Here is a 17,359-nt window from a genome sequence, read left to right as displayed (position 1 = left end):
TATTTTCATCAGTTTCAGCTTCAAAAAAAAATCTTTGGGGATTCTAGAAATTGGAATTTAAGGTTCATGGATCATATTACAGAATATTATGATTTGGGGAAAATGAAAATTGCTAATGCAATATAAAAGTCATCAGCATAATATGAAGAGTGACAGTGCAATACTTTTGAATCCACTAATAATATATATAACAACATTTAGTGCAATTTAAGTGTAATACAATTACTGCAGGGACATAATATGCTAGGGCTAATTGCATTATTGACTGACTGATGTAATTTATTAGCGGAAAAGTACATTTGAATGTTTTGCCTCTTTAAATAGTTCAAGTTAGAGCACTTCAGAAATAGAAATGTTATTACATTCAATGGTTAAATTCTAAATTGGGTTTCTAAAGTTAATTAACTTCAGTGAGACCTACAGCACCTCTAAACATTGGACCACTTTTATTAAAATGACAAAAGTAGCAATAAGTACTTTACTTTTAGCATCCAGCTTTGAAAAATGTTGCCAGTATGATCACATCTTTTGCCCTTTAATAAAGTAGGGCTTGAATGAATAGATGGCTTGGTACAGATAAATAGTAGAGATGAGTACAAGCCAGAACTGAACTTGCCCAACTCTGTTGTTGCTGTTGAAATCCTGGAATCTGGTGTTTGCCTACCTCCAGTTTAAATGTGAATCAAGTTGTCAGAGTTCAACTGCTATTGTCACCACAAGTTTATTTAAGGTGTACACTTCCTCAATCCAGGTGCCTACTTTCTCTGAGCTATATTAACAAATGTCCTTGGATCCCTAGTAGACAGGTATCTGCATCACAAAAAAACAGCCCTCGCTCCCCTGCTTTTGATATTTCTGTTGTCCTGAAGTTTAGTCTCTAATTCATTTAGGGCTGTGCAGAACAGCACCATTTCATTTCGACTTCCATTTCACCATTTTGAAGGGACATTGTTTCATTTTGATATTTTGTCTAGTTTAGTTTCAAAGCACTGTTCCATTTTGTTTTGTTGAAACTGTTTCGCTGTTTTGATGCGTTTCGACATTTTGCCCATAGGCTATAAGAGAGAAGCATGAAACTGCCTGATTCAAATGAAAAAAGCAGGGAGGATAGACCCTTATGAAGCCACAAAGCCTGCAAGGTTTCAAGGAGATAGGTGCAGGGATTTCTGGGAAACTGCACCTCAAGATGCTGACAAGCAAAACTCATGACATGTATGATTTTGTGTGTGTGTTAAGGCACACCCTCACTGGCACTGGGGCCCCAGAGCACTGGGATTGGAAGGGACCTCAGGGAGCGATCACAGTCACTGGCCAGCTACACAGTCAATATCAGAGCAGTCCTTCCCCGCTCTTCCCTCTCCCTCTCCTTCCTTTCTGTTTCCCTGCAAGCAAGCCCAGCTTTAGCTTTGTAACTCAAAATATTTCAAAACTTTTTAAATGTTTTGACTGCCCTTGTTTCATTTTGAGGCTAGTTCAAAACTTTCATTAAATTTGATTTCACTGTTTTAAGCTCGAAACAAAACAGCTGGTGAAATTTCGCACATCCCTATCATCTATTACTGGAGCTGTTCCCCACAAAAGTAATGTCAAGACAGAGCAGTGTGGCTTATGCTACCAAGAAAGCACTTGGGCATGAATAAACAGTGAATTTTAGTAAAAAGTTGTTTTGCAGAAAAATTATTGATTTCTGGACTTAGTTAAAAATATATGGGCCAGATCCTCAGAAGGTAGGATGTAGATTGGTGTACCTCCACTGGCTTTTAACTGAGCTGTGCCAAAGTGCACTTGATGAGGAAATGGCCCTTATGTGCCTCTGTTTGAAGTTTTAAGTACATTGTTCATGTTCTCTTCTGGAATAAACACAGTAATGTTAGATGCATGGTAGTGACCCTTGTAAATGTAATAGCTCACATAATGGTAATTAATTATTTGGAAACAGCTCTTTATTCCTATATGATATCTTTCTGGAAATGGTTATCAGTTCATGCAAAGATTTTTTTGAACAGATAGAGAGGAAGGTTCTTCACTAGCAGGTCATGTATATGTGATAAAAAGCCAAATTACTTCCCCTAGGAGTGAAGTTATAGGATGCTTGAGAACATAAAAGAAAGATTATTGTTGACCTTTAAGCTTTTAAGAAAAAAACACTAACATGGCTTTCTCCAGTTTCTACTCTGAAATCTTCACTCCTTGATACATTATATAGAACAATGTCATTTGACGCACAGTGTAATGTCTCAATTTTCAATTGCAGTCTTTGATCATAGTCTAGTCATACTATACTTCTACATAAATGCTTGCCATCATCTCTTCTAAAGGATCTTCAAGATCCATCCCATTTTAATAACTATATAAGATTTGACTTGGCTAGTGTCAATATTGCATACTGTATAAAAGAGAAATCCTATTTTTGGGGGAAATTTTCTAAGGAAAGTGGAGGACTGAAAAGCATACCCTTCTGTACTGACTTATTCCTGCTTCATTTTCTTACATGGGTAAAGAACAGAAGATTCCCAGAATGCTGACCAGGAGAAGGTTGAAGTCGAAGAGAAAAATGTGAAAACATCAGCACATCAGATTGTGCTTCCTTTAGAGGAGCGCATTACCCATTTCCGAGATATGCTTCTGGAGAGAGGGGTAAGAAATAAGGGTGATTAATATATTCCTTATAAATTTTGAAAATAGTATATGCAATATGACAAATATAACAAGCAGGCTATAGCTCTAACTACCATATTAATCAAGAGGTGTTTTTTTTCTCTTCTCTCTCATGTACACAGTTACCATATAAAAAGGAAATGGCATGAAAAAAACAAATCAGAAATAATTGTTAAGAAATGTGACTGGACTAAACCTTGAAATGAACAGCTTAAGCATTTTGGCCATAGTGGTATTTTGAAATTGTATTTTGGGTTTATTTGGTGGCATATATATTTTCAGACAAAGATACATTATTTGTCAAAGAGTACTTTTTTAACCAAAATATGTAGGATTATAGCATAATCAACATTCGACAATATGGATGAAGTATATATTAATGTACAGACAGAACAAATTAGTTATATCAGGTTATTTAATCAACCACATGGTTTGAATGATAGAATATTTACTGATTTTGAAAGGGACCTGATTTTTCTTTTTTTAATACTAAAATTAATGCAGCTATATTCAACTGCTCACAAAAATGTTGTTAGACAAAAATGAATTAGACCAACACACCTACAGCCTACACCCCTGTAACACAAAAGTGTTAGCATTTATTCAACTGATTCTGTATACAATTATTTATGTCCATAAAATTTTATCCATATGATTACAAAATTAGGCCTTTAGTGTATATTCTTGTTTTCTTAGTGATAGATTTGAGTATTAACTCATGGTAGAAGTAAGCATCAGACTTTTACACTCTAATCCTGCAAACTGTTAGGTATGCACATTTACAGGCATACATGTTACCCCATGAAATTCAAAGGAGGTACTTTGGGAGCACACTGGGATGCTGCAGGCCTGTGCTGTAGCTTCTTTCCAGAGATAATGTTTTGCAGATGTTCACTCTCTCAGGAGAAAGTCTCCTGGGAGTGACTTAACCTTGGTTGTTCCCAGGTTTTTTTTCTGGGAGAAGCCATGTTTGCTTTAGGAGAAAAATCTTGAACATCTGTGCTCATAGTTTCTTCTGGGATCCTAGGGCAATGGTGAACACTCCAGGAGGAAGGAATTTGGAGGGAATTGTTCGATGTGTACATGGCAGGAATGTCAACTACTTTTGTGGCATTTCATAAATAATTTTCTTTTAACTATTAGTCAGCACATGCTGTGTGATACACAGTGCCATAGCAACAAAGTTTGCAGTTGGGACAAAGTCCCCAGCGGCAGCCCACCCTCACCCTGCGCATAGATCCCAGTGGTACACCCCCCCCCCACCATGCTTGCGCTGGAATGCATGCAGCAGTGGGAGCCACCCTCCCCCTGTCCCTGCATGCCCACCAATGAAACCCTCATGGCTCCATCCCACACCCCGCCCCAGCTGGGCAGCATCTATTGGTGCCCCTTCATTTCAGTGGCCAGGCCTATTGCCCCACTCAGCCCCACCCCTTGGTATGGCACTGGTGATACACAATATACCCAACCCAATTTCAGACCAAAACTCACAATACAAGATCCCCAGTTGTTTTGGAAGGGTAATCTCCACTAATACAGTAGTCTCTTCAAATTATGTGACTTCTTTAGCTTGAACATTAGGCACTTGTGCTTTTATGTCCATAGGTTCCCAGGGTCATTCTTTACATTTACAGCTATCATGTTACAGAAAGAGGCACTGTTCATAACTGTTATATTAACCAATCCCTTTACATTCTATAAGTCAGCTTATAACTTTGAAACTTCCTGGCTTCCAGTGATTTCTAGCAGGAAAGCCAATTCATTTAGACCCACTTTGCATCATCAAAGGTTTCTTGTTTGATTGTTAATTATTCTGTTTTAATTATACTTCACACACTTAATTTTTTTAGTGATTTACTCTGCTTTGTAATTAGGTGAGGTGATTAGAATATTTTATGTTACTCCAGAGTTTTCTTTTAATGAACTAATTAACAGTGATGATATATAATATGTCAGAGGCAGACTAGGGATTTAACTCATATGTTTTGAGGATCTCACATCATAAAACTTTCTGGACAAAGGTGAATCAGAAAATAGAAGACCTTTTCAAATCTAATATTTTTGCCCCATTGGCCTTATTGGGATTAATGATGTTTCTAATACTGGGAATTTTGTTGCTAAAGAAAATACTCAATTGATAACTGAACTAATGGAAGTAAAGTAAGTAAGTCTAAGGCAATGGATGGATACTGGTAATTCTGCACCAGTGGAGACAGAATGTATTGTTTGGCCATCTTAGACAATTCCCTGAAAGAATGAAGAACCACGGAGACATATTTGAGGACATCAGGAAACCTTTTTGGAATTTACAGTTTATTAATATTTACTTAGTTTGTGGTAACACTTAAAGCATTGATCCTTTTCAATAACAGATGGAGACTGCAACTCTCACAAAGAGTACATGGTCTAAAAAGACAAGACCAGGATTGGCTATTAGAATTTTCTCTTTTCCATAGTTTGTGTATATACTTGTTTGGAATGAGCTGACTTTTTATACTGTTACCAAATGTCATTGGTTCTTAGCAGCTCAAATTTAGCCCCTTTTAGAAAATATGTAATGATGTAATTTAGGATTTAATTATGTTTATGGGAGTCAGTGGAATGCTGGGGTGCAAAATTTGGTGAACAGTGCCTCAGTAACATCTGTGGAGAGCTCACAGAAGGAAGCATTATGATTGCTACATAACGTATAATGACTCTTGGGTTATAGATATCAGTTCTTTTGTGTACTCATGCATTGGCAGCCATAATCTGACTCATACTGATTTGTGATGTGGGACTGGTGGTAAGACGAATTGCTTAAATGAACTGAACTTTTCTGTTTGATTTATCATGGGAATGTGTATTCCTGTTTCTTATGCAGAATGACCAAAATGGTTATAGCTTGCCTATAGTGATCAATACTGATATATATTGTGGCACTGATCAGAGAAATGGCCAGATGCATATTATTATTCTTACCCACTGAGGAACAATTCATTTCCCAGCCACTTTCAGAGGTATCATTAACTATCCAGTGTGTTCTTGACCTTTCAACTTTGCTTTTCCAGTACCAAATCCAGGCCCAAAAGTATTTTTATTTAAATAAATAATATTTTCCCCTTTATTTTAGAAGTCTGTGATTATGTAAATGAATTTACATATGCAGAAGGAAAGTTTTAAGTTTATGTAAACTTAAAGGAAATGTGCCATTAAGTATATATAGGGTCCTAAAAGATTCACGGTGGAAGTGTGTGGCTCCTTTAATATTTCAGATTCCCCTGCACAGCCCCCTTCCCCCCCACTGCTGATTGGTGGAGGGACCTGACTTGCAGCTTGGTTCTGATTGGCAGGATGAACTGCAAGCAGGGCTCCTTCACCAATTAAGCAAGCAGGGAGGGCTGCAAAGGAACCTGCAAAATTAAACCTGTGCAGCCCACATTTGCAGTGAATTTGTTAGGGCCCTAGCTATATTTAAAGCACCAGGGGAAAAAAGGAGGGGAAAAAAAAGAAAATGAAAACAGGACACAAGATAAAAATAAATCTAGTCTGAAATGTACATACAATCTACCACAGAAATACAAAACTAAAGGAATCTGTAATAATATTAGTAGCAATCAGTAGTCAGAAGATCACTATGTAAGTAAATAAAGACAACAAAATAAAAACATTAATATGAGGAGGAGCTGAAGAGGGGCAAATATAAAATAAAATAACATGAAAAGAAAATGAAAAAATAATTTAAATTTATCCAAGGAATTGGAAAAATATATTTCTTAATTATATGTTCATTTTCTTAGGGTTTTTTTTCACTTCAGGCATGTTTTACTAAACCTGTTCAAGCAAACCTCTTAGCAGAAGTGCCATCTTGTTTTCTCCTTTTCTCTTATGCCAGTTAACAATTTTCTTAAATATTTCTTTTACTTCAAATTTAGTTGTCTTCATTCTGATTCTTCAATTTATTCCTTCCAGAAAATTTATTCCTAAATTGCATATTATTTTTTCCAAAAGCATTTTTGTAACATTAAATCATTGTGAACATTGCCTAGTAACTTGGCATAATCCTTTATTACAAAGCTTTGGTAAAGATATTTAATGCAGATACATTCATGTATTTCTTAGGTCTCAGCATTTTCTACTTGGGAAAAAGAGTTACACAAAATAGTATTTGACCCACGCTACCTTCTACTGAACTCTGAAGAACGTAAACAGGTGAGTTCAGAAGAGTATTAGTAATGTATGTAACCTTTCTGGTCAGTTTTTGATGCCCAACAATTACCATAGCATCTCAATGACCCACAAACTAAAATAATAATAATAGTAATAATGTTGTTGTGTTATTGTTATTATTATTATTATTAACAACAGCAGTAATCACCTTATGTCATCTTAGAAAGTAGGATTCATAGTTTAATAGAATTAAAGGTATGTGTGTTTAAGTGTGTAGACCCACCTAACTGAGGGCACTAGCTCTCCATAATGGCGTGTTATGAAAAGGTGAATTCTTCCATATCTGCTTGTAAGAGATGCTTGTCATCCAAGAGAGGTTTTGGAAGTTTTCCAGTGCATGGTAGACATGCATTAGTTTGGGATGATTCTGCCTTGACCAGTGCTGGACCTATTCCCAAGGCCCTATTCCTGTGATTCAGAAATGATATTCATTTTTGTTCAAGCTGTATTTTTGTGAATAAATGTTTTTAAGAGCCTGAGGAAGGTGGGAGATAGTGGTGTTACCTTTTGAGACAGAGAAATATAGAACTCAGCTTCTTACAGATATCACTTGCACTTCTAATCCTATTGTCTAAGTAGTTCCTCTAATGGCTTCAGATAGGTATCAAATAAGATAATGGAGAAAAGTGAACCTTTTGGGACCCCATAAGTGAGGAACTGAAAGTAGAGGCACCACCTTCTCTATGATATAGAATGCATAAGGACATATAGCAACAGTACTCTTTTATATGCATATATTAAAACACTTTAACACTTTTAACTTATACTTTCCATATAAGTTATTTTCAAATTATATTTTATTTAAAATGGTTTTGTAATGCATGATTGTGAAATAAGGAAAATGTTTAATAAAGGTGATAGCAGTAAACAGGGAGACAGGATTATTTTGAAAGAGAGCTCTGCCTTTCCTCCAATGACTCAACAAGGACAATACCTAGACCTTGATCAATCTATCAGGCTTTATTGCTTCTTTTGTGTTATCAACCACATACATGATTTACTAAAAATACATAATGAACACACCTAATAAAAACATATCGTATAGACCTTACCTTGAAACATTGCTGACATGGACCTCATTTGTGGGGTATATTAAATGCTCAAGGAAAAATGATTATGAAGAATAAGGACTTTATATAGAAGATCAAAGTTGTGTTAATGTTGGTACTGAGAAAGAAAATATTCAAGATAAAAAGTAAACTAGAGGATTAAAATAATTGGTGACATCTACCAAGTGTGATTAATTGGACCAGTTGGAAAGAGATGTGACAAAAAAGTCCTATATTTACTGATCTAAGAACTGAATCAAGCTTTGTTCATTTGCATCTGGAAAATATGCACAAACTATAAGCCAGTTCAAGCATTTTTAAGGACTATTACCTAGATAGTTGTAATTAATGCAAAATCATATCAGATGTTTAAAGTTTTAGAAGATTTGCTGGATAGAAATATAAATGGAAGGACCTGTTGTTCTAGGTCCAACATTTTCTTTTATAGCTGGCATTTGAATAATGGATTTGTAGGTATTCAGATGTTTCAGAGTGTTCTATTTATTTAGACATTACTGTCTTTGATTCCATGTGACCTGAGAAAAGAATAAAAATAGATCACTGACTTAATTAATCATCATGCTCATGTATTGTAGAAGAAATTACATATGCTGTCATCAGATGCATGGAAAGTTTTGGTGTGAATGATGCTTACTGATGCCCTATTTTACGTGGAAATAGAGTTTGTGGGAGAAAAATAATCTCTGCTATACGTCTGTACAAGTCTTTGACATTCAGAAGATTAATTTCCATGCAGTCTTTTGAATTATGTAAATGAGCTAATGTTTTGAAGACTCAGAGCTGAAATCTGGCCCTACTTCTATGATGAGTTCATAAAGACCACATACAAATTAAATAGAGGAATCCAGGCTATGGCTAGTTAAACAATAAATTATTAATGTTTCCTCTTTCTTCCCTTTTCTAGCTTGAAAAGGGCAGGAGAGAAATGGCCCTAAGCAGAGAGGGCACGAAAGCATTTTATCCACACATCCAAAAAAAGAGTGTTTCATGACTCTAACATGTGTTAGATTAGTTGGATCATGATGTGAGCCCTGCGTTGTACCTCTGGGTAATTTATCTGAGGCTGCCTGAGGAATGGAAGTATCTTTTACTGAAGAATAGCAGTTAGGTAGGTTTATTTATCAATATTTCCCAAGGGGTTATTACCAGTTAGAGGAAAGATGTTATAGTACTTAGATTGAAAATAGAGTGAAACTTATGCCAAGAAACTGTGAAAAGCATTGTAGTAGAAAATATATTAGATGAATTTATTATAGTCAACAAGTACTGTCATTTTGGAGAATCACTTCTCGTAACATTAATAAATTGTTTAAGAATTCTATTATTGTTTGGAATTCTCAGATGACAAAGAAGAATTTAATATTTTATTCTTGTCTTTCATTTTCTTTTTACAGATGAAATTCAGACAAGAATAATTATGTGTTATAGCAGAAGCTATAATGTACCTTATGCCTTAGCAGGGGAAATTAATGGTTTTCGAGAAGCTATTTTTGATGTTTTAGTATTTCTAGAAAATTTTGCTGTATTGTTCTATTAATCAACCCCACACTTCCATGTTCAGTTTTAGGAGACACAGCTTTTCCCCTGAATATAGGTAGATAAATACAGATAAACTGCTTTTTCCCTGTCCCCCATTTCCCTTCCCCCACCCTCCCCAAAAAAGGGAAAAATTCCTCAGCAGAATTGAATAATCAAGGGAAAGTTCCAAAGAATTAAATCCATAAACATACTGGCTAAGTACAGACAGTCAAAAAGCATGATGGTGAATCATTTCAATCTTTGCGGGTTAATTTAAGATGTGTAGATTGAACCAATAAGCAAGTGAACAGACATTCAGTTTTGATTCCAGAAATGGAGCCACATGCCTGTAGAAGCTGGGGGTGCTAGAGAAGTCCTCCCTGCTCAGGAGAAACAGACAGTTTGGGCCAAGGCTAGCTCACCCACCCTGCAATGGAGTGGGGTAGGGGGTTTGTGGGGAAGGTGCAAAGCATCCTGGGGTGTTGGGAGACTGTGAGTTAACTTGAATCTGGAGGAGACCTGAACAGAAGTTCAATGAACTGATTTAACCTAACTCAGTTAAGTTTGATGCTACATTTATCCTGGTTTATCTTAAACCAGTTTTGGCCATTTTGAAAATTGTTGATGTGCACTGTGTTGCAGATTTGAACCAGTTTCTGATCACTTATACCAGTTAATATGTGATTTCTGTCCCTAGCCACTGAAATTAAAAAGTATCCTAGGTACCAAAGAAAAAGTTGCCCAAGGCTCACAATATTCCGACTCCACATGTAAAACCTGAGGGCGATTTTGATGTTTTCTTCTGTGGGAAAAGAAATGTTGACTTACAGTCAGAACAATACAGCGGCATGATTGAAAGCTGAGCACTTTTTGCAGTAATCAAAACTGATCATAGTATCTTTCCTAATATTGATAGCATGGTGATAGAATTGGCAGTGACAATATTACTTAGTTTTGCATGCCTCATTTCTGCCCTACATGCAGTTACTTACTCACCTTCTAAGAGCACATAGAATCAATTAATATATGATTTGGGCTTGAGCTACATGTTAACTCTCTCTTTTTCCACTTTTAAATTTGTATGTTTGCAGAAATATTGCTTCCTTTATGTAGGCACAAGATAACAATTGGAATTACCTGCCAAATTGATTTTTTGCTTTCTCTTTCCTGTAAATATGTTTGCACATGTAAATGAATGGAAAGTCATCAGAGACCTACTTTAGCTAGTTTACCTTTTCCAGTACAAACAAGGAACAGACACAGTGCTCCTACAAATAGGTATTTTAGTGTTAAACAGTTATAGATATTTCAAGGCAAAATACTTGATTTTTTTTCTGTGTTTCTTTATAATGCAAACTAAAAAAAGGGCCAGATTTTTAAAGGTGTTTTAAGGTGATTATAGATGATGATTGGTACCGAGGGGAATTTTCAAAACTGCCTACAGATGTAACGTGCATAGATTTTAAAGGGAGTTAGGCAACAAAGAAATCCTACTGGGGTGTATCTGCATCTTTTTGTGGCTAAATATATTTACATAGCTGGCATACAGCTCTTCTACTGGCATCGATAGCTTTGTCTGCTTGTGTGCATCATGTGGAAGCCCACGTGCAAGCTCAGTGGAAACATGATTCAATTTTTCTTTGTGTAATGGACATGAAATTGCTGCTTAGCATCATGGACACTTTTCTGGCCCACAGTCAGGAGTTAAGATAGGTCAGGAAAGGTGCAGACTTCAAATCTAATAAATGCAATCTGTTTGACAGATATGAGATGGAAATGTATAATCTTACGAATCTTATGAATGTTGAGCTGTGCACAGGACTGGTTACCTGTACCCCTGACAGGAAGGCTGCACTCTGTATTTGAATGCAGACATAAATGCCCCAAAATAGATATTTTTCCTGTGAAACACATTATCAGACCTTAGGAGTAGATTGTCTAGGTATGTGGGTCAGCAAGTGTCAAGTGGAGTGCAGTTCTGGAATTCTGCAAACCTTTAATCAACTATGTGTATGGCAAAGGAACTATTAATAAATATGTTGTATTTTGTCTTCTTTTTCCTGAAAAGATATTTGAGCAGTTTGTCAAGACAAGGATGAAAGAAGAGTACAAAGAAAGGAAAAATAAATTATTGCTAGCCAAAGAAGAATTTAAAAAACTTCTAGAGGAGTCCAAATTATCACCGAGGTATGAAGCTTCTTCAAAAGAAATGGGTTTTCACACATTTTAAATTAAAGAAACTTTTTAAAAATTAGATCATGATCAGTCTTTTAACTCACTGATGTTTTACTTTTAATGTCTGTAGCAAAAAAAAAAAAAAAACAGTTTTATGGAAAGTAAGAGGGCAGTGGCTTATTTATTCTTGTTCTATCTCAATCTATCTCCCCCTAGCCTCCCTGAATATCTGTATGTGCACATAGTTAGGGACCTACCAAATTCATGATTGTACAATTTTTGTGGAAAATTCAAAATCAGGTGGGCTTTGTGAAAAATGGTGGTCTCTGCGATTTTGATGGGCTCACCGTAAAGAAAAAAAATACTTACCAGCAAGCAGAGAAAAGGGCAGGAAGCCCTACAGTCTTGGAGAATGGCAGATGGGGACAGGAAGGGGGTGGGCAGAGAGAAGAGGGGAGGGAGGGGGAAGAAGAGGGCAGAGTTGGAGTGGTTGGTGGAGGGTGGCAGAGGCCAGAGGTAGGGGGAGGGAGGCCAGGGTATGTTGCTTGCAGCAAGAAGCAAGGTTGCTTCACAAGCGGCTGCACTGGGGTCCCGGGCTGGCTGTGGCAGGCAGCCAGGAGGCTGCACCAGAGGTTGTGAAGCCCTGGCCAACTTGTTGTGTGCTTGTACCCACCACCAGCAATTATCTGGGCCAGGGCTCTGCAGACCCCAGTATAGCCTCCCAGCTGCCTGCCCCAGCCAGCTTGTGACCCCAGTGCAGCTGCTTGTGCAGTATCCCTTCTAGGGGATGGCCTGAAACGGTGGTTGAATTACCCTGATTTCACCCACGGAAGCCATTAATACATGCTTAATAACATTTGGATTAACAGCTTTCCCAGGCTTAATCAGGGCAATGAAGCTGCAATTTCAGGCAATCTATGGGGAAGGGCAGGTCTGTGGGGCCTTTCAGCCAATCAGAGGAATGGGGGTGCCCACTCTGCACTCAGCCCACAAAAATGGTGGCTGGCCCTGGGGTCTGCCCACAAAATCAGCCAGCCACCTCCTCAAGTTTGGTAGACCCCTACCCATAGTGAATGCGAAGTAAATAATTCACCCAAGTAAGCACAGCAGAATACAAAGTACCCAGCCCCCAGCATTTAAATAAACACATAGCAGCACATAACATCTCCAGTATTTTTCAGTTCATGTTATAGATCAGTACCACATTTCCCTACATGATGATTCTACTTTCCAAAGGGGTTTGGGATACATGAAGTCCCTTTCTCCTCCATTTTTTATGCTTCTGTTAAAGAAGATAAAGCTAAAGTGTTCCTTTAGGTATTCATACTTGGACAGTCAAATGCATTTGCTATAATTTAGACATAATAGAGTTTTCCATTACAAGATATGGTAATAATAGAAATTCTGATATACCTCTAAGAAGGTTAGAATTAAGCAACTAGGTAGGGCAGTGAAAATTCATTTTAGCCATACTGTAATAATGATTTAAGATAATTAACTCTAAACTAATTGCTAAGCAAGTTTCTGAAAAGCAATACATTTACAGCGTATGAAAATGGGAATACTGATTAATGCAAGTAAGTCAAGTAGATTATGGAGCAAAGATGATTTTGATTTTGGAAGAGGCAACAGAATGGAGAGATTGACTCTCTTTGTCAAGTAGAGAACAATCTCAGTAAGTCTGACAGCAATATGATACGTAACAAGTAAACCCACGGTCAAAGAATCTGAATCTGTAGGGACAAGTCTTTTAAGCACTGCTTTACTCATGATTGTTTCTTGTCTGCAGAACAACATTTAAAGAATTTGCAGAGAAACATGGCAGAGATCAGCGGTTTCGACTTGTTCAGAAAAAGAAAGACCAAGAGCATTTTTTCAACCAGTTCATACTTATTCTTAAAAAGAGAGACAAAGAAAACAGAATAAGGCTCCGGAAAATGAGATAAAAATTCTGGAAATCTGCAATAAGCACACAAGTCAATACTGTGACTGGTGGAGAAAATAAAAGGAAGAAGCATTTTTTGTCTTTTTTTGGTTAAAGGTCCAACAACGTAAAGAAGAACCAGATATCCTGGAGAAAAACATTTTCATATTGAAGTTCAGTGAACACAAGTTAAATGTATTAAGGTTGCTCTGCAGAAATCTGTAGGATATTTAGTTCTCAAAGAATTAATGTTTCATATTGAAGCTCTCTTTTGTATAACATTCAGAGTTTGATGCATTTCTAATTGCCATGATATGTCAATCCCTTAATTGTTTTAATTATGCAAATCACTTGTAATATACACAAATTATAAATCCAATGAAGATTTGTAATTAAGCAGAAACAGATGTCATCCATAACAATCTCAAGATATTGTCATCATTTAAGGGAATTATCTAAAGCAAATTTTTGGCAACTTTATGCATTAACATACATTGTTTAGAAATACAGTGGTATTAAGGAATTCATTACTCTATGTTCATATGTCTATGTCTAGTTTTCTGAGTAAAAGTAACACAGTATTAATTGTTGATCATAGTGCAAAAGTGTGAAATTATTGATATATGTTCCACAGAAAAACTTCTAAATTTAAAAAATGGCTTTCTAATTACTGTGACTGGTGCTTTCAGACACAGAGATAAGAGCAACATTTCTCATAAAAGTTACTATAAAAATTATTTTGTAAAACCATATTAATATTTGAGTTATTTTTATTGTATGCAAGTTTGCATGATATTTTTTCTCATCCTATTTGTATACACAAATATTCTAACTTTTTTTAATTAATAAATATTTTAAGCCAATTAACTTTCAGCTTTTAGTTTCTAACATTTGGAAAATTTAAACAGAATGACACAATTCTGACAGAATTTATTTTAAACTAATACATATTTGAGGAATTTATATATAAACTTCCAACACTATCAACAGGAGATACAAGCATGTCGAAGACAAAAAAAGACCTTGTGATAACGAAAATCACATAAATCAGATAGCATATATCAGCAGAACTCCAAATTTCCATTTTATGCTGGCTTTATGCATTCTTTACAAACATTGTGAGTTAAAATATACCAAATCTAATTGGATTACTTTTTATTATGACCGGATGCTTTGTAGGTTTCCTTTTTTTTCCTACTAGTAGTTTGGAATTTTCTCCAAGTAATGGTAAGTTTTCTTTAGGTCTGTGCCACGTTTCTTAAACAATAAAAATAAAACATTAAAGTGTAAATAATAGCCCCAAAGAAATTTGAATAGACATTTAAAATGAAACCTGAACTTTTTAATATATGTGGAACTTCAGTGAGCTAAGTTTTTAACCAATGTGTTAATCACTTGCTATTCTGGGTTTTTATTTCTTTGGGGTATATATATTTTATCCTTATTTGTTCTTTTAACTTTCCTTAAGTTTGGTTTTGGGAATGTATCTAATAAATCGTATGCAACTGAGCAGCATGCAACAAGTGGAAGATTTAATCTTGCTGCCATTGAATAGCAAAATCCTCATTTATTCCCATAAGAGGAGGATCTTGCTGAAAATTCCTACAGGTATTGAACACCATCACTTCAGATCTTCAAGAAAGTGAGGATTTAATACTTTCAGAACAGAGCTGGAGTCCAGGACAACAGGCGATGATCCTTACTTTGTGATTTATCACAGATAGACCAACTGTATAAAAATGATCTATGTAACTATATATGTACCCTGGGGCTTTATAACAACCCATTCTGCTCTAGCTTTGCTTTGATAGGCATCCTGATGTCATCCAAAAACCCTGATGTGCATTTAACTGTGTGTTGCTCAGAGTTACATGTGAAGTATCTTGCCTAGAGAGCTGAAGTTCACTTGTAAATATTGTGTGACTGTACAGTACCAACCACTAGAAGTGCACACGTCTTATAGGTTCTTATAGGTTGTGAGGTTTCCCACTGAAACTAAAGGGAAATGCATGGAAATAATGAGGCCTCATTTACTGAGAGAGAGACTACCCTACTTCCAGTGATTTGCACTTGTGTTGCCTTATGTTTAAAATGTATGTGCATATCTATATCCTATGTTGCCCTCACCTTTCCAATATAAATAAAATGATTTCTTGATTTTTTTTAAGAATACTTTTAATTTAAACATTTTTCGGCTTTCTTGGAAACACTTAATACCACCCCACTGTGCTAGTTGGTGATGATAAGAATTAGAATCAATCTCATTCTCTTGGGGAAGTGGAATGAAAAGCAAAAATTAAGAACTGTAAATTACAAGTATTTTCATTGCTGTGGTACTTTTGTACAAATAAGCGCCGGAGGTCAGTTTTTTCTCTGTTCTGGCATTCTTCGTCTGGTGAAACACTTTTAAAATTGATGTAGTTCTAGATTTACAATGTTGTATCTAAAAAAAAAAAAGTCATATTAGAACAGAATTTAGCATATTAATAGCCACACTTGTAAAATAGGATTTTTGCCTTGACAGTATCTTTTGAAGATTATACATTATGATACAATCTCATCCAACATAATGCTGCGCTGCTTATACTATTTATTTCATCTGTGTGCTCAAACACCTAGCCTGACCTCATTTTAGGCACTCAAATAAAAACATCTATTCTTCTACTAGGAATATAGCTCTTTCCCACAGACAAAAGTTCAAAAAACATAAAATGACTTTGAGATTTGTCTGTTCAAACCTCCATACCCACTGTTCTCATTATATTGTCCTGCAAGAACAACTTGCTGTAAGCCAACATCAGAATTGTTCTCAAAAATGTTTTTTAATCACATTTTTTCTGTAGCACAATATGAAATTTAACTAAGTTATATATATAAGACAGTACTATATTACTCCAGAGTAATTGGTGCAGTTAAATACAAATGTAGATGCTAACCACAGGCATAAATTGCACCAAGCCAGTCCAGCCAGCCAGCCAGGGACCAGATTCCTGCCTGCTGCCTCGCCACATGGCTTTGCACTTTAGTACCTTCATGCTCCAGCCAGCAGGGCTGACCACCATGCTCCCTGCCAGCCCAGGCCTGCTCTCCCACCACTCAAATTGATGCTGTCCTGGTTGTATGTGTAGACACTGCTCCTGGGCATAGTTTACTCTGGCTCAAACTGCTCCAGAGTTTATTGCTTCACATTAATTGTGTCTGTAGATACACCCAAAGTAATGTAACTAATAGACAAACTCGACTGATAAAGAAATGTCATATTTGTTCATCAGAGTAACAGATGAACAAAGGAACATGTTTTCTCATCTAATTTCAAATGTTAACCTCTCTTGTGAACAGATGGGTTAGATATGCTACTACTAACCTTATATTTATTTACATCTGTAATTAAAGGCCATATTGTGATATGGACATTTCCCCCGTGCTGGGAGCACTTGCCCTTCAAGCTATGTGGGGTTATAGCTATGCCAGCAGTTTTCAAACTTTGTAGGCTCAAGATACCCCTTGCTAGATTCAAGGGTCCCTTCGGAAAATGGTGGCTCTTAGCTTTTACTCCTTTTTGACTAGAAAAAAGCAGTTTTTCTGTTGCAAAGAACAGCAGTTTTTCTGGGGTTTTTTCTATGTTGTTCTGTTGTTTTTTCTGTTCTGTTTTCTATGGAAAAAACATTTTTCTGTTGCAAAGAACTCAGAAAGATCCCAACAGGTCAGAATGTTTCTAACACTATGGATTTTTATTTGATATCACTCAGTTTATTTTGTGAATCACATTTGCACATCTAACAAGGTTAACATTGTGTAGCATCCT

General features: G+C 36.2%; 1 protein-coding gene across 1 annotated transcript in view; it reads left to right on the top strand.

The window, feature by feature from the left end:
• TCERG1L (transcription elongation regulator 1 like) overlaps window positions 1-15,997 on the top strand; it is a 275,073-nt gene extending 259,076 nt beyond the window's left edge. Inside the window, exons 10-13 of the mRNA XM_019502183.1 lie at window positions 2,502-2,637; window positions 6,760-6,849; window positions 11,524-11,642; window positions 13,420-15,997. Coding sequence (XP_019357728.1) covers window positions 2,502-2,637; window positions 6,760-6,849; window positions 11,524-11,642; window positions 13,420-13,576 — 502 coding nt within the window. The 3' untranslated portion in view covers window positions 13,577-15,997. The remainder of the gene's footprint in view (window positions 1-2,501; window positions 2,638-6,759; window positions 6,850-11,523; window positions 11,643-13,419) is intronic.
• The last annotated feature ends 1,362 nt before the right edge of the window (window positions 15,998-17,359 follow it).

Source organism: Gavialis gangeticus, unplaced genomic scaffold (assembly GCF_001723915.1).
Source record: "Gavialis gangeticus isolate Ggan-Ray unplaced genomic scaffold, GavGan_comp1, whole genome shotgun sequence".
Taxonomy (NCBI): Eukaryota; Metazoa; Chordata; order Crocodylia; family Gavialidae; genus Gavialis; species Gavialis gangeticus.
The sequence above is the reverse complement of the archived record's forward strand: the minus strand, read 5'-3'. Positions and strand labels throughout refer to the sequence as shown.